Genomic DNA, 23,507 nt, shown 5'->3' with positions numbered 1-23,507 from the left:
CCCAGGATGGCGTCGTCTGCTGGGTCGTCGCGCGGTCAGAGAACACCGCCGCGCAGTCGGACCAGCGCGTACGACTCGTGTCCTGGGCCCGGCGCTCAGAGCGTGTCCACCTCGAACTTGCGTTGACCTTGAGCGTTTGAGCTCTCTTTCGCCCACTTATCTTTTGTTCGCGAGCTCTCTGTGACCTGCGCCTGTTCTGTACGGCGAACAGACACGAAAAGGGGAGCGTTGATACATACCAGCTTGACTGTCGAAACAAAAATACCACAAAAGCAAGTGACACATGGACATAAACATTTCCGGGGCTTTTTGGATAATTGAACAGGCTCGAACTCGCGCGGTTCACCTGATGAGTTGGACCGATGATATGCCAAGTAGATGAACCACTTGGACTCGGCACAATTGAACGCCCAATCGCAAGTCTGTGAGACAGTGAGCCATCCCTTTGCTGGTGAGACAAGTGAGCCATGCTGTCCCGCTCGGCCATCTCGCGAGGACTTCGACATTCTTCTGTACATCGTCTGGGTGCTCTGCGTCTGGTCGCATCTGGTTTCACTCCGTCATCCGAGCAACCAACCCAGGAGGCCGGCCCTGCGCAGGGTTCCAGTTCGCGCCGTCCAACGTCATGGCTCACACGAAAGCTGGAGGATTCTCCAGCAGCTAAGAGTGCTTTTCTGAAATTCGCGACCTTTATGGGATATGGTAGCCCCAAACAAGTTGCTGGCCGAAGAGCGTTCGCTATGTATGAGCGGCTATGCGTCGTCAGACCTGACGAGGATAAGGCGTTTTGGCAGGACGGTGAGCATGAGCATGATCCTTTCTATTTGGTCGATAGCAAGCGGGTTTTCGAGTGCGATAGTTCTGACGGATCACTTATGCGACTTTTCGCCAGATTGTCACCTCCCACCCACATTCCAGTCGTGGTTCACTGTCGTGAATCTTCATGTTTGGATGCTCACCGTGCGTCTGCGTGCGCTTCCGCCACCACACGGGATGAACCACATTCAAGCCCTCATTGACCACTTCTTCTTGGACGTCGAAGACCGCGTTCGTGCCGTCCTCCAGCCCGCAACTCCTGACGCAATGGTCTCTATCTCTCCCCATGGGCCATACACCACACCGTCGGCGTTCTATGTCGTCGCCAATGGTGGTAAACCGCGACCAAAAGGAAAAGCTCCGGAGATGCTCGTCTCGAAGCAGATGAAGATCTTCAAGGAGCAGTGGGCAGGCATGGGCATGTCCTTCGACGTGTCGCTCCTCCGCGGCGACGCGGACATGGCCGCTGTCATCTGGCGCAACCTCCTCGGTGGACGGGGTGCGCGGGGCATCGTATACCCGTCCGATGAGGGCACGTCTTCGACACAGCCCCATTTCAGGCGTTCAGTTAACCTCGTTGGCGGCGAGGTGGAGAAGGTGAAAAAGATTGCCAAGCGCGGACTCGAGCTGGAGGAGGCCCGAGATGATGGCTCGGGTGTCCACGATTACTTGCCGAGCGAGGCGGACAAGTATGTCGCGTATCCAGAGCTTATGGTCGCCCTGGTTTCGTATATCAGACGGGAGCTCGTCAGGCTGCAGAACATTCCGGACGAGGTTGTCATGGGTGCTGGAGTTACTGGGAAGGAGGGAGAGGGGGTTCCGGAACTCAAGTTTGGGCGGATAGTACAGGAAGGACGTGCACTCGTTGTCTGACCAAAGTCTTGGGGACCTTGGGAGCGGCCTTGAAGTACATTAATAGTTGTTTGCATAATACTAGATATCTCTGCTCTTGCACGTCGGAGACTCGGGAGTCGGAGTTCAGTTGGAGAACTGCCTTTCTCTAATCTCATGTTGTAGAAGGTGTAATCTTTCGCAGCACTTGCACGGCGAGTTTAAATAATTCTCATGTAGGCTTTTTACCCAGTATATATCAAACTAAGTAACACGGGGAACTGAGCCGCGTCGGTTCGGCGCTAGTCAAAGATCCAATTGAATCCAGGTTGAATTAGTCCGATTTCTGCTATCGAAAGATGCCGGCTCAACATATTCCTACTTCCATTCTTACTTCCTGGTAATTTCTGCTTTCCTTTCGCCAGATTAGAGTCTAGACAACGACAAAACGCAGCAGCTGCGCGACCGCCTATGGAGGGCGAGCACTCCTCCACTTCAGCGATAGACTTGACCGGGACACCTGCTGGCATTGGTATGTCTCACCCGGACTCACCTTCGCTCGCGCCTTCGGGCAGCCGGAATAGCTTTGCACGCCGACGAGCAAGTTGGGGGCGCAACGATGTCGGCCAGGACCCTCTGGGTATCAGACTGTCTCCAGCCGACGTGCAGAGACCAGGGGAGTTCGGGTGGAATCTCGACGACGACCCGTTCGCCTCTCCCTTGGACAACGTATACGCGGTGCAGGAGCTGCCGTATAGGAATACGGAGGCGCGCTACACGACGACAACTGGACAGTTCCCCACGTCGCAGGCCGGCCCTTCTTCGGTCTCGTTGGTATCTGAATCCCGTAGCTCGGTGGACGCCAGTGCAGAGGGCGACGAGGCGCGCTTGACGGGGGACATGCCGAGGTACGTGAAAGGTAGTGAGTGGGGTCTGCCGGACGATGGGGATCCTGAGCGGTCGGCCATGCGACGGAAGAATGCGAGATACAGTGCGTCGCCGTCGCCGTTCAAAAGAACAGGCAACACGTTGAAGCTGATGTCGCGCGGGTTGCAACGTGCATCCACGCGCGTGGTGAACCTTGCTGGCTTTGGGTTGGAGGAGCATGTGCGTCTAGCAGATGTTGACAATGACTCGGAGGCTACGCTCGCTGACAAGACTCGAGGCGACGACGATGACGATGACGACGACGACGAAGGGCAATACGCTGTGCTTCCGGACTTGTCGAGACGGCTTCCCATCCGCGGGCGGACACTCGGAATTTTGGGACCTACGAGCAAAGTGCGCATGGCTATGTATCGATTGCTTGTGTACCCGTGCGTGAGCGCATATGTGGTCATCGTTTGCCGCTAATTGGCGTTCACAGATGGACCGAACCTCTTATTTTATTGCTGATCATATTCAATGCAGTTGTCTTAACAATACAGTCTCAGCGATCGGCCGCGCTCCCTGAGAATTACAGCGGAGAACCGGCGCCGGTGAAAGGTTACTTTCACCAATGGGAAGACTACGCGCTGTTTGCTCTCTTCTGTTTCTTCACGTAAGCGAACGCAGTGCTCATGATTTTTTCAAATTGTTGATGAAATACAGTGTTGAGGCATTCGCCCGAATATGTGTATCAGGATTCCTGCTCGACCCCGAAATTCCGATATCATCGCTCCTCTCCGCCTTTTCGTTTTCTGTATACCCCGACTCGTCCATACCCGCAGGCCATGTAGAGCCTCGCACACCACTGTCTCGTCACACGTCGCTCGCACGTTCCAACTCGCATCGCGCACCTAAACATACGTTCACTCAACGTTTAGAACAGCTGCTTACCAACCTCGCGCGCCCTTTCGCATTGCGACATGATGTCATGTCTCTACCTAGGCAAGAGCCTACTCAAGCACCACGGACGCCATCACATCTCCGATCCGACACTGCACAATCAAAGACTCCCATGATCGAGAGGGCCTATGCAAAGGCGAAGGAGGTGCATACACATATGCGCAACCCAACACATCCGAATATTCTCTCCACGGCTCTCCGCTCGGACAATCCGGACTTGTTAGCTCTGCCGTTTCGCCTGAATATTGCAGAGGCGCGCGTCCATACCCAACGGAACGTTCCGTACCTTCGTCATAGCTGGAGTAGGATTGATTTCGTTGCTGTTGTGAGCTTCTGGATTTCATTCATATTAGCTACCACTGGAGTGGAGCGCGGTCGGTATCATATTGGTATATTTCAAGCCATGAGTGTTTTGAGAACCGCAAGGCTTCTGACAATTACGTCCGGTACCACTGTAAGTGCGATCGAAGATCCACCAATGGCTTGCTATCATTTATCACTCTTACAGACGATCATGCGCTCGCTAAAAACTGCTCGGCCCTTACTTGCAAGTGTCGCATACTTCGTGATCTTCGCTATGATTTTGTTTTCGTGAGTACTTCCGTCAGGATGTCTTTGTATATGGATGTTGTATTGACCGTGTATGTGTCAGAATTATTGGTATACAGGCATTCAAGGGTTCTTATTTGCGCTCATGTAATTTGCTGCCAACATTGGGTGAATCGGAGATTAACCTAACTCAAAACTGTGGCGGGTGGATCAATTCAGACACCCTAGAGGTCATGGGTTATGTAAAACAAGATGGTACGTATGGAGATGTGAAGGGATTCATCTGTCCAAAAGGTTCGGTATGCATGGTGAGTGGAGTATCAACCTGTTGTATTATTCAGTGCCAGATGCGACGCTGATATTATGTCGCAATTGCACAGGAGAACTCGATGAACCCGTATAATAATATAGAAAGCTTCGACACCATATACTACTCAGCACTGCAAGTGTTTATTGTTGCTTCTTCTAACGGCGTATGTACCCTCTACACTTCCTTCCGATAAATCACTTCTAACAAATTCGCAGTGGTCCCCAATCATGTACAATATGATGGAGGCCGAATTTTTCATCTCGTGCTTGTTCTTCATAGGCTGTATCGTTGTCCTCAACTTTTGGTTGATCAATCTCTTCGTTGCTGTCATTACCAATACCTTTGCTGCCATTAGGGCGGGCACGCAGAAGAGTGCTTTCGGAGCTGCATCGTGAGTGGCTCTCGTACCAGATATCAGTGACGAATGTAAGGATTGATGACAATATCAGCATAGCGCCTGTTGTTGATGAAAGCGATGACGGATGGACCGTTGTCGACGGCAAGCGAATCTCTAGTCGTAATCGCATCAAAGAAATATACCAGAACATTCGGTGGTGTTGGGTTGCCCTGGCCCTTGCATCACTTGTTTTACAGGCGACTCGGACAGTTGACATGAGTGCCACGCACATCCAAGTTCTCAGCTTGGGCGAATTGGCCCTCACCGTCGCGTTCGACATCGAGATAGTCGTCCGAATCATCGCCGAGTTCCCGGACTGGCGTGCCTTCTTCACTCGAGGTCAGAACCTGCTAGATCTGGTGCTCGCTATCGGTTCCAGCATTATCCAGGTTCCTGCGATTCATGACTCGTCTATCTATCCTTGGTTGACCATCTTCCAATTGATGAGATTTTATCGAGTCATCTTGGAGATACCGAGAATGAAACCGCTATTAGTGAGACTCTTTTCTCACTCGCCGCGGCTTAAGACTTATCCAAATCTCGCAGTTGGCAGTATTCGGGAACATGTACGGTTTGGCCAATATGACGCTTTTCCTCATCATACTTAATTACATCGCTGCTCTGGTGGGAGTCCAGCTTATGCGAGGTGACATTCCGAGGGGAGAATTCATTGACTACGGCCAAGTCTACAACTCATTTCTGGCCGCATATCAATTGTTCTCGTCGGAGAACTGGACGAACGTATTATATGGCGTTGGCCCTCCAGAGATTTTGCTGAGACAGGCTCCGATCGTCATCCTGTATCTCACGGGCTGGTTTTCTTTGGCCAATTGTAAGACTCATTCTGTTTGGAGTGTCTTTCCTGTGCTGATATTGCTAAAGTTATCATTATGCAGATGTTTATTGCCGTAATCAACGAGAATTTTCAAGTCGCCGAGGAGTCAAAACGCAGCAGACAGGCATCTCACTACTGGGCTTCTCACCAATTGCAGAAGACGGAAATCTCGTGGTTGCGCAAGCTGAACCCCTACGTATGGTTGAAGGCACAGCCAAAAGCAATCGCGGTGGAACATCTCCCGTCAAATCTTGTCCTTCCTATGCAGAAGACCCTGGTTGAAGACTACGCGTTGCCCAAGGATCCAGCACTCAACAAAGTAAGTCACACTTATTCTTGAAGCGAGTATTGTTCTCACATTCATGATAGGATACCTGGGGACAGAGAGGCGTGCCTCGAAGGTATTCTCCCAAGGCTTATCTGCAGAAGTTACAACGTCTGTTTTATGGCGAAGCCGATGTTGATTCAGTGCCAATGGCCACAATTAGAAACGGTAGACGGGACTCTACTCTCCCTCAAGATCAGATAGACGAAGAGACTGAACGCCACTTGTAGGTTGTCCTCATTTCTGTGGTCTGTCTCTAACAATATTCCAGGGAGGTTCTAGCAGCTCTGAATTCTGAGACAGTCGCTGCAGAGGACCTAACAGATGTTCTCTACGAGCGTCGTGCACGAAAGGCCGATTTCATTCGCGATCACCCAACATATGACAAAACGTTTTGGATCTTCTCTCAAAAGAATATCTTGCGTCGGATGTGCCAGAAAATTGTCGTTCCAGCTGGGGGAGAGCGGATTTTTGGCTCGTCTCATTCTCGAATCGCTCATCCGATTTTTCAGCTGATCCTGCTCCTCGCTGTCATTGGTGGAATTGCGGTTGAATCTATTGCGACACCTCTCTATCGTCGCAGCTACTATGAGCAACATGGTCTCATCCGCGGTTCTTGGTTCGATATCACGGAAACTGCCTTTGGCCTGACGCTGCTTTTGGAGTTTGTCATCAAGGTCGTCGCAGATGGATTTGTCTTCACGCCAAACGCCTACGTACGAAGTATCTGGAATATTCTCGATCTTCTTATTCTGTCTGGGGCTTCAGTCAACATCATCACCGGATTAATCTTTATAGGAGGACTAAGCCGTCTCACCAGGTCACTTAAAGCTTTACGTGCTCTTCGTTTAATAACTCTAGTTGACATGATGAGGTCTACGTTCGAATCCCTCATCATTTCTGGAGTCTCGCGAATCCTCGATGCTTGTCTTCTCGCAATTTTGTATATGATTCCGTACGCCGTCTGGGGCCTCAATATCTTTGCCGGTCTCATGAAGGAATGCAATGATACTAGCGTCTCGGACATTACCCAATGTGTCAACGAGTACAGCAACACAATCTACGGCAGCTCATTTGGCTTTATGGCCCCTAGGGCATGGTCCGATCCTTCCCCTTCCACTACTTTTTCCTTCGATACTTTCCGGACATCCTTGCTGATCCTCTTCGAGATCGTCTCTTTGGAAGGATGGGTTGATGTGATGACTGTTGCAGTCAATATTGTAGGGCCTGGCCAACAACCACAGACGAATGTAGCCCAGTTTAACTCCATCTTTTTCTTGATTTACAATCTCTTGGGAGCCGTGATCATCCTCACGCTTTTTGTCAGGCGAGCATTGAGTTTGGCTGAGACTTGCCGAGCATCCTTTGACTTTCTCTTCCAGTATCATTATTGGCAACTTCACTTCGAAGACGGGTTCGGCACTCCTGACACAAGCTCAGCGAGAATGGATTGACCTCCAAAAGCTTATCAAGCGCCAAAGACCATCCAAACGACCCATCAGCAAACCATCTTGGCCTCCACGGGCTTGGTGCTATGACCGTGCAGTTCACAAACACGGGTGGTGGCATCGAATGATGACGGTGATCTTCACGTTACACGTATTTGCGCTAATGTGAGTGTTACCGCGATATAAAGTTTACGATGTCCCATGTTATTTTCTAGGACGCAGACTCTTGGAACAACGTCGGCATACGACAACGTTCGCGGTAAGAGAACTGTCTCGTTCTCATCTCAGCTCAATAACGAAGTACCTCAGATGATTTCTTCCTCGTGGTCACTGTTGTGTACACAATCGATACCATCGTTCGGCTGTTTGGACAAGGTTGGCGGAGCTTTTGTGCGAATGGCTGGAACCTCTTCGACCTCGTCGTAGCCTTTGGAAGTCTTCTGACGTCGTTCATTACGCGCTTCGGATCTACTGGTTATGTCGAAGAACAGCTGCAGAAATTATTTATCACCTGCATTGCTCTCAAATTGGTACAACGAACGAATAGTCTTAACAAGTTCTTCAAAACGGCAGTGTACGTCAGTTTTAATTATGCATTCATGATCTATTTTAATAATTCACAGAGCGAGCCTGCCCGCAATTATAAGTCTGCTATGCTTGTGGATGATTCTCTTCTTGTTCTTCGCTATCACGTATATGGAGGTCTTCAGTTTGACGAAGTGGTATTCGGCAGAAACCCCCAGCGAAAACTATACAACTATCGCTAAAGCCTTGGTGATGCTAGCGTTTATGACCACAGGGTAAGCTATAATGCTGTCCTATAATCGCAGAGTACTGACACAGATCCAAGGGAGGGTTGGAATCAATATATGCACGATTTGTGAGTGAGCGTCTGTAATGTATCGGCTAGTCTAAGGACGAGCTTCTAGTACAATTGAATACCCGCGCTGCACCAATCTGTCGAACGGTGATTCTGATTGTGGCAGCGAGGCATGGGCATTCACACTGTTCATTGCCTGGAATCTTATCAGCATGGTAAGCTACTTGCGACTATGGTCTATAGGGGCTGTTGAACTTATCTTATCTCAAGTATATTTTTGCCAACCTCTTTGTCGGTACGTAAACGTTTATATTTTATCCTCTCTCTCTCTCTACACATCCGACTTCTAGGTCTGGTGGTGGAAAGCTTCTACTACGTCTTCCAATTGTCGGGCGGAGCAAAATCGATCACTCGTGAAGAGATGCGTGCTTTCAAGAAAGTTTGGGCCGAATTCGCGAATCCGAAGACTGGTTATCTTGAACGTAATCGCTTCGTGGCATTCTTCGGGGTCGGTAGTCCAGACGATTGATTTTCTCAAACCTGATAACCTCTTGATAGAAATTGAGTGGCGTCTTTGAGGTCAGAATTTACCCTGCGGAACACAGTATCCCAAATATTATGGCACGGTCGTCGGATTCCGAGTCAACCGACCGCATCGTAGATGGACTCAATCTCGACCAGCTAGAGGCAACATTGACCACAATTGATCGCGCCGCAATAAAGAGGAGGAAAAACCTGTACAACAGGCTTTATCATGAAGCCCGCATCTCCTATGAGCCTGGAAAGGGCATATCGTTCACAAGTATGCTCCTGTTGCTGGCACACCATAAGCTTATCGTGGATCGTGATGCCTTGGTGTGAGTCCGCATTCACTGCATTCACCTTTCTGGTCACTGATGTGTTTGAGCATAGGCTTAAGGATTTGGTTGTTCGCACTGAAACCAACAAGCTTGTGACAGATCTTGTGGATTTCGACCGTGTTCAGTCATTGTTGCTTATGATTTCGTTCCGACGACGGTATTTGCGGCAGAGGGAACAGATGCGGATTGCACAAATAGAAGAACAAGGTGGGTAAACCATTACTCCCCCCAGAGTTAGAATGGCTTCCTGAGCCCTACAACGCTCCAGATATCCCAGCGATCATCGTTAGCGACATTATGATAACGCCACCCAAGATCTCGCGCGATATCACCTCACCGGGACATAACACCACCCCACGGCTTGCGGACCCTGGCTCGCCGGCGCTGTCCAACAACGATCTTTCTCCTGACCTAACACTCACACCAGACTCGCCAACCCCGTCAAACCTGCACCGGGGTAGGCGGATCAGTGACATCAGCATGTTGTCTCTCGATCCAAGCAGGAGCGGGTGGTAAATGATCTTCACATCTTTTCTAGAGTAGTTGTTGATAGGTCATTCATGCAGGTCTGAGGGCGCTTCGCGGGACTCACGGCTGACTGTGGACGAGCCCGATCACATACTGGCTTCCGTGCAGGACTCCGTGTGGAATGGCAAGTGATCCCTTTCCGTCGCTGGACCAATACTGATGTCTCCATCACAGAATTAATGCTCCAGGCGGAGGAAGAGGACTGTTGAACTTTGACACAAACTAGGCATGTAATGTACATTCACCTGCATAACTTATTAATTACAGTATATATCTGGAATCCTTATGTGCTGTCGCTGCGCTAGGGATTATGGCTGGAAACAGATAACAATCACAATGAACGGCCTTCGTGGCAAGAGTCCCTAAGCGCCCTTCCTCACTAGCTGCAGTTGTTTGGTGCAAGTCAAGACGCGGGGTTGAGGTGTGACAACGGCTATCCGCAAGCATTTGGATGCCTCGGGTTTTCGCCCTAGCGTTTGGAGATGAATGCTTCAATTCACTTCCTGAGGTCCTCGTATGGCTGTGAGATGTGTGGGGGCTCGAGTCTCCCGGGGTCGGCCAAAGGATTCTTAGAGGTGATTTTTGGCCCCCCCCCACTCAGCCTGCTCCTTGAATCTTTGACGAAGGGTACCTCATACAGTATATACAGCGCCAATTCTTCACGCTTAGAGTATCTGATACCTCTTCGGACAGAGCTGATCCTTGAGACAGTGCGGAAGACTCGTAGCGGCCTTGGGGTTTGACTACGCCGATTAATGTCATACAGCGTCCACGTACGTGAATATGGTCTGAATGCTATGCGTTTAAATACGAAAAGACTTCAAAAGTGAAGGTGGGAATATACGATGAGCTAGCTATGTTGGGCCGGGGCGTGAAATCGTGGAGCTTGTAGTCGCAACGGTAATATCCCACAAAAGTAACGGGTGATAGCGACTGTCTTCTGATAATCTTCCGATAACGCAACTTCGGGATGTGCTTCTGAGAGAGTAGATGCGAAGGTATGGCGCTGAGAATGCCACTGAATCTATCAGCCTTGTGTGACCTACGGCTGAAGTCAGAGCGCATCATGGAAAGGCCAGGCAGTGCAAACATAATGATCATTGTACATAGTGTAGACAGTTCTACTTAGTTAACTTGCTTGAGCATCGACACGGACTCGTGAGGTTTCAAACATGATCTTACATCAGTTCACCACCTATAGCGTACTCGTTTACGTGTAGTTCATCGTCCACAACTGTTTTCGAGACGTACTACCAGGAAGATGATCGAGTACATATTTCCTATCATCACCAGTTAGTTGACTAATTATCGCACTCTCCCCAATAAGATCTAGAGACGCTACTCCCTATACAAAAACACGTTCACAAGACTGTTGGTGAGTGAGTGATATGAAGTACATTCTGTCCGCTGCATCAACAGAATTTGTACACTCTGTACACCATATCTTCTCCGTCAACATGATGCACGAATGTCAAATGCTGTCTGGTCATGACTTTGACAATATAATGAATTGTCTAGCGATAATGGCAAATACATCGCATGGACATGAAATTGCGTCACATAACAATCCACGCACCACAGATTGACGACACAGCTTATTCTCTGCCGTTGATACGAGAAAAGCATAATCATGGCATTGAGCAAACGAAAACACATCATCATAATATCACAAGTCACATAACGCAGCTTAGACTCGACCTCTACCCCTCGGAGCCCGATACACACCTTTCTTTTCGACAGTATGGAAGCCATCATCATCCTTATTTACGGGTTCCGGAGCCCTTGCTGGAGGCGCAGGTGAGGCAGGACGCCCTGCTCCCGCTTCTTTTGCAGCCTCTCTTGCCCGCCACCCGCTACCTGCGACGGCACCAGGACGGTATTTGGGTGCAGGACTTTCTGATCGGGGCAGAGGAGCTGGAGCAGCACGAGGAGACGGGGCGACCGGAGGCGCTCCAGGTCTTCTCCATGTATCTCCGCTAAGTGTTGAGCGTATCGGCGGAGCTGGAGCTTGAACTTGAGGTCGCATACGCTCGCGCTCGCGCTCAGCAGCACGAGCGGCCTGTTTGGCGAGGGCTTCTTCTTCTCGCTGTTGTTGCAAGCGCGCCTTCTCCAGTAGAGCAGCGCGTTCCTCCTCTCGTTGCCTGCGCGCGCTTGCGCGAGCCTCTTCCTCTTCCCGTTTCTTAGCCTCAATGCGAGCTTGCTCTTCAGCTTCCTCCCTTTCAAGCCGTTCCTCCTCCAATCTGCGCTCTATTTAACTTGAGTGTCAGCACAGAATTAAAATGATTTGAGGACCACACTTGGGCTTACCTTCTTCTATTCTCAGTAGCTCTTCTTCCTTCTCCCTCCTGATTCGCTCCTCCTCCTCTATGCGCAATCTCTCCTCCTCGCGCGCCTTGAGGAAGGTAGCTCGCCTCTTGGCCTTCTCGTCATCAATCTTATTCTGTGCAATCTCCTTCCTTTTAGCGAACTCAGCGCCTCGCTTGCCGACGATGACCTCTCTCTGAGCAAGATAGTCGCCCATAATGCGAGAAAGTCGCTTCTTCGTCTCGACGTCTTGTTGGTGTGAGAGGCGGTGGGACTCTAACCGAGATTTCTGAGCGGCTTGGAACACAGCCTTGTCGTCCACCTGCTGAATTTCATAATCCTTCGCAAGCAATGGCCGTTCCTCCTTACGATAGGCACGTTCGATGTGATCCAGACGTTTAGCAGCAATCCGCATACGCTCAGTGAGCTCTTTCTTCTCCTTCTCTAGCTGCTCTACTTGAAGTCGCATAAGGTTGTCGGTGCTGAGATTCTCCATGTCCTACGCAGAGCGTGATAACGTTAGTAGACCCAACATGGCAAACCAATCGAGACACACGTTAATATCAACTTTCAAACTTCCCCTCTCCTTCAGACTCTGCGCAAGCTTCCTTGCTTCTTCATTCCTGATGCTTTCGATTTCGCGCTCTCTCCTCTCAATCTCCTTCCTACGGACCTCCTCAAGTACCCTGCGGCTTTCTTCCTCTACCTGGCGGCGATTGAGTTCAGCACGACGGCTCGCCTCTTCCCTCTCCTTCCTGACAGACAGTTCGGACAGCAGCTCGCGGCGACGAGCAACGAGGGCTCGTCGAAGCTGCAGCGCTTTGCGCTCGGCCTCCGCCGCTGTCACCAGAGCCGCAAACTTTGTTTCTCGCTCCTCTTCGGAGAGCGGAGTCGGAGGATAGAGGGTTGCGAGGGAATTGTGGAGGCATGATGCGAGTCTACTCAAGCGCGTACGGACGAACTCAGATGTCGATGGCTGTATCGCGCCCGCACTTGCCATGGAGGTGGAGGAGCTTGGGTCGTCGATCGACGCGAATGGGCTGTCTACGAAGGTCATGCTGCCCTCAGCATGGTCGACGCGAATGTTCAGCTCGCCGCGCCGCGCACAGCCCATCACATATGCCTCGACTTGCTCTTCGTCATAAGCGCTGGCACCCTCCATCTCCAGATCCCGGATCGGCGAGACAAGCTCTAAAAGATTGCTTATCTTGATGGAGGAGTATACCTGAGATAACTGAGAGAGAAGACGAGAGAGAAGTGCCCGCTGGAGCAAGGGAATATAAGACGTATAAGAAGGATCCGCCGCCAATGACTTTAAAAGCGGTGCAATAGATGAACAGAGCGTCAACGGATCGAATGTGACCTCGAGAATGTTGTACAGAGACTTGATACTTTCGGGCGAAAGCTTCAGTACATTACGGGAAAGCTGATTACCAAGAATTAGCGATCATCAAACTCGATTACAAGCGAACAAACTGACAGCATCGCGCAACAGGCTCGAGCGGGTGGGTGTCTTGGATAGTCCCAGCAACGCAGAGAGTCTCGAGTTCTTGCCCTTGCTTTCGTCTGCAGCAATGCTCTCCTCGCCTTGTAAACCAACTGGCACAGCCAGCGCACTCACGAGTACCTGGCCTGCCAGACGGCTCATCTCTTCGTCAGACTTTCCACCGATGGCAATTACGATGGCATAATATCGTCCCCAGGCGGCGGCGTGATATAGCGCATTGCCGCTCATCAAGAAAATCCGTGTCAGCTTCTCATAGTAGTTGGCCATCATTGCTGGACGAGGTGACTTTTTGGCCATTGTGAGAAGATTATGTACATCTTCAACCGAGCGGAACGCCTCCTGCCAGAGCTCAAGTTCAACGGACGTGTTCAACTGTGCGAAGCGCGTATCAAGATGGTGTTGCAAGGTATCTGCATCGGAAAGGTTGATTGAGTGCGCTTGATGCGAGTATTTGGCGACGTTCGACAAATGAAGGCGGAGAGTTTCGCACAGACGCCGGAATTCCACTTTGCGCTCGTGTTTCAGGCAGAAGCGGAATGCTTGTTGTGCGATTTGCTGCAATCCATTCAGTCAGAATCAAATGCATGCGCACGCGATACCTGGCTGCCACATACCTGATAAATTCCCTCTAAGCGAGCATTATTCTTCAGCGTCTCGAGGGCCGTGCGGTAGCTCTCCCACAGGAACTTAAGCCATGGCGTGACCAACGCTCTGTCGGTCCTATCCTTGTTTTGATCCCCACTCACTGCTCCCAACAAAATGCTCTCTGGAGTCTCGCTGGCCTCAAGATCATCGACGTCCGTCAATGCAACTGCCTTGTCGGCCTTCTCCTGGGCCTCCTGCACCTTAGCATCGGAAAGCTGAATAAATCGGTTGATAACGACCTCTATTGAGGCTACGCTGCTATTTTGCGCGATGTTTTTGTATTGCATCAGACCCTCCTTTGCGGTGCGGCCTTTGCGCATATCAACACAAAGTTCGATGAAGCGCAGCACGATGGGCTCCAAAGATGCGAGGGGAGTTGAGCGGAATCGTTTTGAAGTGAACATCTCCGTCAGCGACTGAAGAGCGGCGTGATTCTGGCCGACTGATATGAGGCCTTCTGCCTGCTTGAGGACTGCCTCGGGTTTCGAGTACGGGGCCATGTTGTTTCTGAGACCGTTGTTACTTTTATTTCAGATCGCAGCAAAAATTTCATACCTATAGACTCTACAGCAAGGCTAGTTGTACAGGACCTTAAGAATCGTGAGAGGTCGTGAAATCTCTCCTCCGGATGATTTTATGGCACGCGTTCTGAACGGCGGAGGATGAGAGGCGATGAGGGAGCCAACGCCCGAGCCAGAATTTGCGATGATTCAGACGGCTGGGACGGAGATAGACCTATCAGCTACATCCATATATAGTATGTATTGCTTTCTATATTTAGCATCAGACTAATCAGCCACAGATCACTGGCTAAGTGTCTGGGAGCCCACGTAAACTCTCAGATCTCCCAGTGGAAGATTACTGTACATTTTTAATCGAGAAACTGGGACACTGAATGTGTTGCATTGAAAATGTGCGAAGAAAGCTGAATTATATATTTCATGTGAATTTAGCATATCTCATTTTTTCTCATTGAATGACACAGTTTCTGATTTTAATTCATGTCGCTTTCCACTGGGCCTCATATAGTGAATATCAAAAGCAACTGTCATGTAGTGGACACTCGGATGATGTTGGGCGGCAATAGTGAAATATACAACACTAAATATTACATGAATTTAATTAAGTTTCGCTGCCCTGAGGCAGCGCATCTCGTCTCTGAGCTTTGGCATACACAGTTGTTATTGACGAGAGTGGGACGCTTTGCGCCGATAGTACATGCTGAGTTCTGCAGACTGGCGCCACACGAACTGACGCACAGCAGCGAGCGTCATGTCCAATGGAAGAACCACATCATTGCAGACAATTTCGTACAGATCCTCAGCCCGTGGTCGGACTTCGGGTTCACGACCTCTTCCTGCAGATGACATTGAGCGAGAGTCGAAGGATGAGCGGGGTGTATTGGGAGATGTGGGCCCACGAGACCCGGTGAGTTTATCAAGCTTGTCTTGTACCTGAACAAACGTGTCAGAATTCGAGATGTCAGAGAGAATAGAACTGCGCACATGTATCGTGAGCTTGCGAACTCGCAAAAATCGACTGGCAGTCAATTTAGACTGCGCACTAGATGAGAGCCTGAGTCAGTCAAGCATACAAATAAATCAGACCTTTTACGCACGTATTAAGCAACTCCGGGAGTTGCTCGCCATGAGAGTCTCTACTTGGGTAAGGGAGAAGGACAAAGCTGATCTTGGTAACGGGTACCGGAGGTACGCGATTAGCTAATAAATATTCCAGCAGCCAGTATGGGAGTAGCTCCTCTAGGATGCGCATGTCACCTCCAGTATTAGCAACTTGCCCTCTATACAGCGTGGTCCAGCCCGAAGCAGCCTCTTCTGAAATGACCAGGGATGTATGTGGGGGTATCTGTAATGCGGGTGCATCCGTTGTTGAAGGTGGATTTATAGGACCATTGAGCAGTGCCTGAGCTGGAGATTTGGTACCGACGTGTGCAGAAAGATCCTAAAAAGCCGGACTTAATTTCAAACCTCAACGTCACACTAGGATGTGGCTTACCCCCGGAGTAGCCATAGTGTCCCCTCCTGCCAACGTGCCCCCAGTAGGAGTCGTTCCAGGCTCGCTTGCTTGACGTTTTGTGCCCTTGCCAAACGCTTTTATACGACCCATGAGACCACCTGCAGTCGGTGTACCTGGGGTCTGCAAGGCGGGATCTTTGCCACCCCACTCGTCTGACGTACCACCTGTAGATACAGATCCACGACGAGCCCGTGATGTAAAGTAGTCGGATGTTTGTGACGGGGAACTAGTTGTCGACGTGTCGATCGCCAACGTGCGCGGAATACTCTGTGAAATTGGAGCACTGTCTACAGGCGACTGCGGAATCGGCGAAAGTGCGGACTCTCGAATACCAGTACCGCGATGAACTTGTGGAGTCAGCAAGGGGACGGGTGTACGCGGCATTGGAGAGGTGGATGGGGACACAGCAGGAACTATGTTCGGAGAATATATCAGGTTAGTACTGCGGGGACTACGTGTTGCTGGCGAATGGGCAGGATCTACAGATGGTCGAACCAAATCAGGAGGATGTCCATTCAGGTCAATATGATTGGGAGCGCCGCCTCGATGCATACGATGAACGATTTCAGCTTCGCGCGTACGGCGAGCCAAAGCACGTTGCTCCTCGCGGATGAATCCACTGAAGAGATTGCGAAGTACCCATTTTCCAATATTCACTGTATCATAAAATGGAGCGAATAAATTAGCCCTCTACAGAATAATCAAATGAGCAACTCACATCGAGTTTCGTCCCCATAACGTCGTTCAGCTGAATAACCTGCCTCATCCGCATAGATTTCTGCTTCGAAGCATCTCTCACTGAGATGAACAGTGAGCACGCCAGTCTTCGTGTCCACAGTCGCCCATGGCTGAACCACTGCTTCGCCTTCAATCCTCTCGCGAACGGCCTCGAGCGCTTCTCTTGGACTTCTTTCCTTCCTCGACCTGGCCGACTCGCCGTCCAGGATGACGCTAGCCTCGCTTCCACGGGAGCTGGCGGCGGCAACGTCCTCGCTCATGAAGCGCCCGCGGCACACGCCACGAACAACATCCCAGACGGCTACTTCCCCGGCGGTGTCCACGGTAAGCGCATGAATGCGGTCGTTGAGCATCGCACTACGCACGAGTCCGTGCTCTCCCTGCACGATCTCGTCTGGCTCGTGTCTGAGCGGTACAGCGTCTGCTGCGACCTCGCGCTCCTCGAACGCAGCTCGCGCTCGCGTCCCAGGATGTAGCGTCTGCGTCTCCTCCGCCATACGCACATGGGAGTGTCCGTCATCCATCCCTGCTCGAAACGGGCTGGGGCTCCGCGGGCCTTGCGCAGCGATGGGACCACCCAACATAGACTGCACTGGGCGCACCAGCCGTGGTATGCTCATAACTGATGCAGCAGAATACAGCGTAGCAATCTCTGGGTCGTGTCCCCGGAACATCGAGCCATGCCCGCCAAACCCAGAAAATGACTCGTTGGGCGATGTGAGCCGAACGAGGCTCTCGAACGGAATGCCATACCATGTTTCATTCCCTTCAGCGTCGGTGAATGGATCACACTCTGGCTGAGCATGCGAAATCGAGGAATGAAGCGATGGAGATAGTGATTCTCGGTGGGTCTTGATTCGCGGAGGACTTCCGGCTCTGAGACTGATATGGACAGAACTAGAACGAGTAGGGGTGCTTGTAAAGTCTGCAGAGCTTCCTATGACAGGTCGTTGGGTGTTGGCCTCGCCACTGCCGTCCCCGAGTGGAGGTGTCGCTATCTCGCATTCGCTAGATGGTGCAGTGTCCTTGACTGATGTGGCCGCTCGCACCGAACGCCGGACTGGAACTTTCCAGCGTTTGAAACTTGAACTTCCCGATGCAGTCCAAATTACACTGTCGTCCATGGCCACCATCCGATTCACGCCTTCCGCGGCACTTGAGCCGTTCCCGCGTTCACTCGTATCCTGGCAGAGGACGATACATTCACCTTCAGATACGTCCGCGCAGCCTTCCACGTCCACCTTGCACACAAAACCTGAGCGGTCGCCAGAGAAGAAGTTCTCTAACGTAGGATGCTGAGAGAACAGGGACCAAACAGAGTCCGTGTGGTGTGTGAACGTATGCAGACATCTCTGTGAGTACAGCGACCAAAGCTTGATAGAAGCTTTACGAATGAATCAGTATGAGTATACCGAACGTTTTATTGACTCACCGTCGGCCGAGCCTGTAAGCAACTACAGTTTGTCAGACACAGATAGAATACATTCGCATCCAGTCACTCACATATCTCGCGTCTTCCGAAAGCAGCATCGCACGTATATTGTCCGTATGGCCAACCAGCTTGCCTATTCTTTTGTTAGAACGTGGATCCCATAATCTGACAACCCGCTCTGGGGAGCCGGATGCGATCATTGTCCCACATGAGTCCATTGCCAACGCATATATCGAGCCCTTTGGACCTGATGCTTCGGGCGCTGTAAGTGTTGCAACTGGTGTATTTGATGACGCTGCTCCAAGATCCCACAGCTTGATGGTACGGTCAAATGACCCAGACGCGACCCAATGTCGATCTCGGCTGCCACTTTGTTAGCTATACAGCCACTTTGAGGATGACAAGGACATACCTGTGAGCCAGACAGCGCACATAATCGCCATGCGTTCCAATGGTGACTGGGTCCTGCAGAGGAACAGTATTCTCATGCGCATGAGGGTTCCATGCGCGAACAGTACCATCAGAGGACGCTGTAATGACTGTACACGGAGTAAGCATTTGAGCGGTGCGCGTACGCGAATCGACGCGAATCGAACGCACGAGTCTGGTTCTGATTGCAAAGGAGAATGTCATTTACCCAGTCAGAATGCATCTGTGCGCATTGCCGAAATTGAGTTGAAGGGGGCGTCGTCTGTACACAATGTAAGCGTCGTCGCTCGGTAGCTTTGCAAGTGCCTCGCTCTCAAGCGAACGTAATGGCTCTCGGAAGGACACACCTTGCGGGCCTCCAGCGTTTCAACATCGGTCTCCCACTGCTCTTCCTCAGGTATAGCACTCTGCACACCAACCACCTTCCTCTTGTGTCGCCCGGTGACCTCTCCAAGAACATCACCGTCACTGCGCAAGTCCTCTCCATCATCCGTTTCCTCCTCTATAACATCATCTGCCCAGTTCGTCATGATCTCCCACCCGCGCGTGCTCACACTTCGACTATCCTCCGTGACACCATAGCGATGCGCGCGTCGTTTCATTGGAATGCCGAGGTCCCACGAAATGACGAGGCCATCGCGTCCACCCGTGTAGAGGATTCCCTCCGGAGAAGAGCGGCCTACGAGTTGGGTAGAGGTATCGAGCGCGAGCGACGCGACGCCGAGTCTGTGGCGAGAATGGGCCGGGACACGAGGGGCGACAATGCTGTGATCGGGAAACGGTGGGTGTTGGAAGGGGATTAGAAGGGGCCCTACGGCGCCATTTCGTGACACACCATGGGGTGGAAGCTGCAAACGAGGTGTAGACTCGGATGGAGGGGGGATCACGTAAGAAATCCTGCGGCGTCCTGGGGCCATTACTAGAACCACAGACCGTCGAGTTGGGCGTAGCTACGCTCGGAAGCGCATCCAACGCTCTTCGGAAGTCTACGGCGTCAGTCAGTCAGTCAGTCGCCCAGGCACTTCCAGAACATAGATTAGATGACCCATGCACCCGAAACCTACCCCTTATCTTCAGCGTCTGAATAGTACGACTATGAACGGTCACTAAGTACGTAGTATACCTATAGAGTGGAAAGATAATGTACCTCAGTTGCAAAGGATACAACGACTCCTGAAGTAAAAGGAACGCAGGGAAACGGCGACTCGTTCGAAGACAACTTAAATTTGGGCCCTAACCCAAGTGCAGCACTAACTCTTAAGCAAATTGATTTAACAGCTATCAAAGGAGATGCTTACCTCTCCGATTGGTTTATTGTGAAAGAACATCTTACGTATACCTTTGCAGGCGCTGCGTCAATATTCTGTCCTGTCGCCTGTCTGCCTGTGATCGAGGCTTGTTTGTATAGTCTCACGCTCACGCGTATGTTGAGGTCATTAATATCGTTTGAAGACCATACATACATCAAACGGTGCTAGCACGTCTCGCACAGAATGGCAGAATGTTGTAGCTGAGGCTTCTCGTTCAGAAGAATACAAGTACTTGGCGAAAACTCTTCGTAGTCATTAGAGACATACCGTGCAAAATCGATTTGCCCCTGTGCTCAGAGCACGTAGCTATAGATTACAGATGATCAGCACACTGCGTAGAAGAACTATCGTAAAAGACATGCCGATGGTAGGAATTTTCGAATTCGGTAAGATCGTGCATACCAGCCTCTGAGAAAATGGTTAATCCAGAAAAGTAAGTAAAAACATCCATTACAGCCTACCCTCGCCCTTCAGTTCGTCTTCGTAGGTCTCAACCTTGCCGTACATGCGGTCTTTCTGCAGAACCATTCAACACCGGCGTATGACTCACAAATGCGCATTTACCTTAACGTTACTGCGCCACATGTATAGACCAAGCAGGAGAAGGGCGGCTACGAAAAAGAATGAGAACCAGACAGTATCGTGCTACTCCGGAAGACGTTACCTGTCTTTATGCAATATCCTGCAGAGCAATCAGCGATCGTCATCATCACGGTTGTGATCTGACGTACCTACGAACATTGCTCTAGTACCGGTGTGGTAGGTAGGTGCCTCGCTCGCCTACAAGACGCAAGTTCAACTACAGCCCATATGCCAATTCAATAAAACAGACTAACGATGAGGAAGTGAGGTCCTATGATATTCCCAATACAGTACTGTTCAGAGGGATCAGCGTACCACCGAGCTTCCGTTCATAAAAGGACCAACCCCGATGAAAGTTAGAGCTGTAATGAATGTCTTTTTGGTGAATCCGCCGACCTAAAAATCTATGATTGACGCAATGTATCATCGGACAGAAATGTACTCACGTTGTTCGAAATCATAACCAGCGACAAGGAGAACCCTACAGACTACTAAATCGTGAGCCAAGTCCCTATATATAAGCTCATAGCTCGCATACCTGGAAGTTAGTAAACCAGTACGCTATGAGCCGGTTCCACTTTTGATCCGCTGGGAGATATGTCAGACAGGCAGCCGATATGATACAAGTGATATTTCCAGCGGCCATAGTGATAACGCGAGCTGTACAACAAAGAGTGAGTTCATGACAGACAAAGGCCATGAAATTGTTTTACTATTCTTAACATATGTAGTAATCACGCTGAGCAAGAAGCTCAGCCAAATTGTAAAGCAATATGAGACGAAAACTTACCCTGCTGCAATCAGACTAGCAATCTGAACACCTGAGGCAGCAGCATCCAGTAAGGTGGTTTGTAATGTTGTAAAACCCATTCCCTACAATCTAGTATTCAGCCATCAATGCCATCACCGCAGATAACGATTGAATTCACCTCAATCACGATCGACGAGAAGTTTGACACAATACTGTAGACGAAGATGGCGTTGGGAGCCTTTCAATCAGGTAATTTGGATTGGGACTGACCCGTTCGGAATCTGCGCTGAAATAGAGGCTATGAAAAGAAGCCATGTCTTGGGGTCTACCAGCGCCTCCTTGATCTTGGAAAAACATCCTACCCGTTAGTATCTGTGTGATCCACGTCTTTTCAAAACGTTCACCTGGTATGCCTTGAATTCGGTATTCTTGATACCAGTCTTGGCTTCTGCCACGCGTTTTACAGCCAAGACTTTGTCCTCGTCTTTCAAGAATCGTGCTCCAACGGGGGAATCAGGAAAGAGAATCCAGAGCATCAGAGCATCTATGAAGGTGTTATTACACGAGACGCCGACGATTTGGATATTCCCCACATGCAAAGCTGATAGCGCCAAGTATTAGGAAGATATACTTCCATCGAGCAATGGAAGGGTTCTCGATCTTCCCAATCTGAGGTTCACGATGTGGTAAATATGCTTCGTTACAAGATGATCACGGTTGAGATGAATTTTGAACCAGCCTACCCCATACGCAAGAAAGCCGCCAAAAATTCCAGCCCACCCGTTGAACGAATACCAAATCATAGTACGCAGCGGCACTTCAGCCTGTGCATACCAAATGGCAGTTAAGAGCGTGAGCCCGGGTGTGACGATAGATTCAATGATGCCGAGGAAGAAGCTATGATATGTATCCATTAGTCTCTTCACCGTGACACCCATGGAAAAGACAGATAAAGGCAACTAACTATGCTGCTAAAATACCGCCAAAGTTGTGTGCGGCAGGAATACTATCGTGTGTCAGATATTAACAAATGCACGCATATAAGGTCAAATACCATAGGACGATGATGCCCCAGAGGGCGGTTGCTAGACACCAGATGATGTATCAGCGTTAATCACCTATGGAACAATGAATGCGTACTGGTAGCGAGAACGCGACCGGCATGATAGTGTTGCAGAAGCCAGCCTTGCGGATAGTTTCCGATTAAATATCCAAAGCTGAGGAAGAGAAGAGTGAAGTGAAGTAACAAGCCACGGCATGGTATGGCGCCCACTTACTAGAAAGCTACACAATCCGGATTGATCATCTCACTTCAGCTCACCTGAACTAGTGACTCACCACTGGCAAACCAGTCAAATTGTTGACCGGTCACATCAAGATCCGTTCGCATGCCATAAAGATTACCATAATTAAGCCTGCCGAGTCTGTCAGCTAACAATTGTATTCTGGTCATATTACATGTACATACGCGGTCTTGTCCACTAGATACAGATGGGTGATCGATGAGCGCAAAGATAGCTAAGTGAAAGCATGCATGGACGTACGGTAGCTGAGTCCCTGCGAAATACAGAGCTTCCGAGTACATGAGGATCTGCGATAAGCTGCACGGTACTTGACGTACCATGGGAAGAATCCAGCGATCAATCTTCAAAGCAATCCTACAAACCGCACGTTGGTCCTGGCCTTCTGGATCATAGAGTAACCCTGCGTACCGTGTGTTGTCTTTACTACTAACACGGACACCAGCGTCTTTCGCAGCCTCGAACTCATTAAGACCGATATTTCCCTCTTCCTTGAGGACAGGAAGCGTGTCCACCGCGACCTTCTCCCCATCCTTCTCCTTGAGGGAAGAAACGGACGCCAGCGAATTGTCTTTGTACATGGAGTTAGACATGGTCAAATCGAGGGACTTCCGAAGGATCGATACAAGTGATGGATGATCGCCAACGCCATTCGAACAGTCAATGGCGCCTTAAGTACCTTGTGAAGTTGTAGTATCTCGGCACTCATATCTCGAGCCGACTGGCGTTGCAAGAGGCAAGCATCAGGCACGCCACACGGCCCTCCGATAACTCATGTCATTATCGCAGTGTAGTTCTTGGGGCCAGGAGATAAGTATGGACAATGGTGGACCGTACCGCAGCCGTACTAACCGTATCTAGATTCAGTGACTCGGTACAGATAAGACGTTCAAGACTCCTCGGTACCTGGCAATATCGTGCTGCG

The 23,507-nt window shown here is 50.4% G+C and overlaps 4 protein-coding genes across 4 annotated transcripts; 2 read left to right on the top strand and 2 right to left on the bottom strand.

Moving 5' to 3' along the window:
- Positions 1–467: 467 nt before the first annotated feature.
- On the top strand, positions 468–1,689 carry FIBRA_00376 (uncharacterized protein; the record flags this gene model as incomplete). Its single annotated transcript, XM_012322274.1, has 2 exons — positions 468–798; positions 893–1,689. 2 exons carry the CDS (start codon positions 468–470, stop codon positions 1,687–1,689), a joined length of 1,128 nt encoding a protein of 375 aa, XP_012177664.1.
- A 429-nt stretch (positions 1,690–2,118) lies between these two features.
- FIBRA_00375 (uncharacterized protein) lies at positions 2,119–9,678 on the top strand (the record flags this gene model as incomplete). Its single annotated transcript, XM_012322273.1, has 24 exons — positions 2,119–2,963; positions 3,014–3,187; positions 3,238–3,928; positions 3,983–4,065; positions 4,127–4,331; positions 4,404–4,496; positions 4,549–4,724; positions 4,783–5,224; positions 5,277–5,562; positions 5,613–5,884; positions 5,935–6,116; positions 6,162–7,212; positions 7,250–7,503; positions 7,554–7,597; positions 7,648–7,912; positions 7,962–8,138; positions 8,189–8,218; positions 8,268–8,373; positions 8,429–8,453; positions 8,509–8,666; positions 8,717–9,015; positions 9,071–9,225; positions 9,287–9,530; positions 9,585–9,678. 24 exons carry the CDS (start codon positions 2,119–2,121, stop codon positions 9,676–9,678), a joined length of 6,351 nt encoding a protein of 2,116 aa, XP_012177663.1.
- A 1,555-nt stretch (positions 9,679–11,233) lies between these two features.
- Positions 11,234–14,502, bottom strand: FIBRA_00374 (uncharacterized protein; the record flags this gene model as incomplete). Its single annotated transcript, XM_012322272.1, has 5 exons — positions 11,234–11,793; positions 11,854–12,349; positions 12,407–13,276; positions 13,331–13,912; positions 13,972–14,502. The coding sequence occupies 5 exons, from the start codon at positions 14,500–14,502 to the stop codon at positions 11,234–11,236; spliced, it is 3,039 nt and encodes a 1,012-aa protein (XP_012177662.1).
- A 681-nt stretch (positions 14,503–15,183) lies between these two features.
- Positions 15,184–23,175, bottom strand: FIBRA_00373 (uncharacterized protein; the record flags this gene model as incomplete). The annotated part of the gene is made up of 35 exons (XM_012322271.1): positions 15,184–15,456; positions 15,508–15,565; positions 15,621–15,964; positions 16,019–16,695; positions 16,758–18,161; positions 18,210–18,231; positions 18,281–18,572; positions 18,622–18,748; positions 18,810–18,900; positions 18,986–19,403; positions 19,474–19,624; positions 20,351–20,356; positions 20,410–20,464; positions 20,513–20,559; positions 20,613–20,630; positions 20,680–20,728; positions 20,785–20,823; positions 20,876–20,926; positions 20,977–21,018; positions 21,069–21,190; positions 21,244–21,269; positions 21,321–21,403; positions 21,460–21,493; positions 21,552–21,625; positions 21,686–21,825; positions 21,875–21,950; positions 22,025–22,178; positions 22,246–22,287; positions 22,336–22,366; positions 22,422–22,498; positions 22,559–22,565; positions 22,620–22,696; positions 22,750–22,762; positions 22,826–22,838; positions 22,903–23,175. The coding sequence occupies 35 exons, from the start codon at positions 23,173–23,175 to the stop codon at positions 15,184–15,186; spliced, it is 5,406 nt and encodes a 1,801-aa protein (XP_012177661.1).
- Positions 23,176–23,507: the final 332 nt, after the last annotated feature.

Source organism: Fibroporia radiculosa (assembly GCF_000313525.1).
Source record: "Fibroporia radiculosa TFFH 294 genomic supercontigs, scaffold120, whole genome shotgun sequence".
In the NCBI taxonomy this organism is placed as follows: Eukaryota; Fungi; Basidiomycota; class Agaricomycetes; order Polyporales; family Fibroporiaceae; genus Fibroporia; species Fibroporia radiculosa.
The sequence above is the reverse complement of the archived record's forward strand: the minus strand, read 5'-3'. Positions and strand labels throughout refer to the sequence as shown.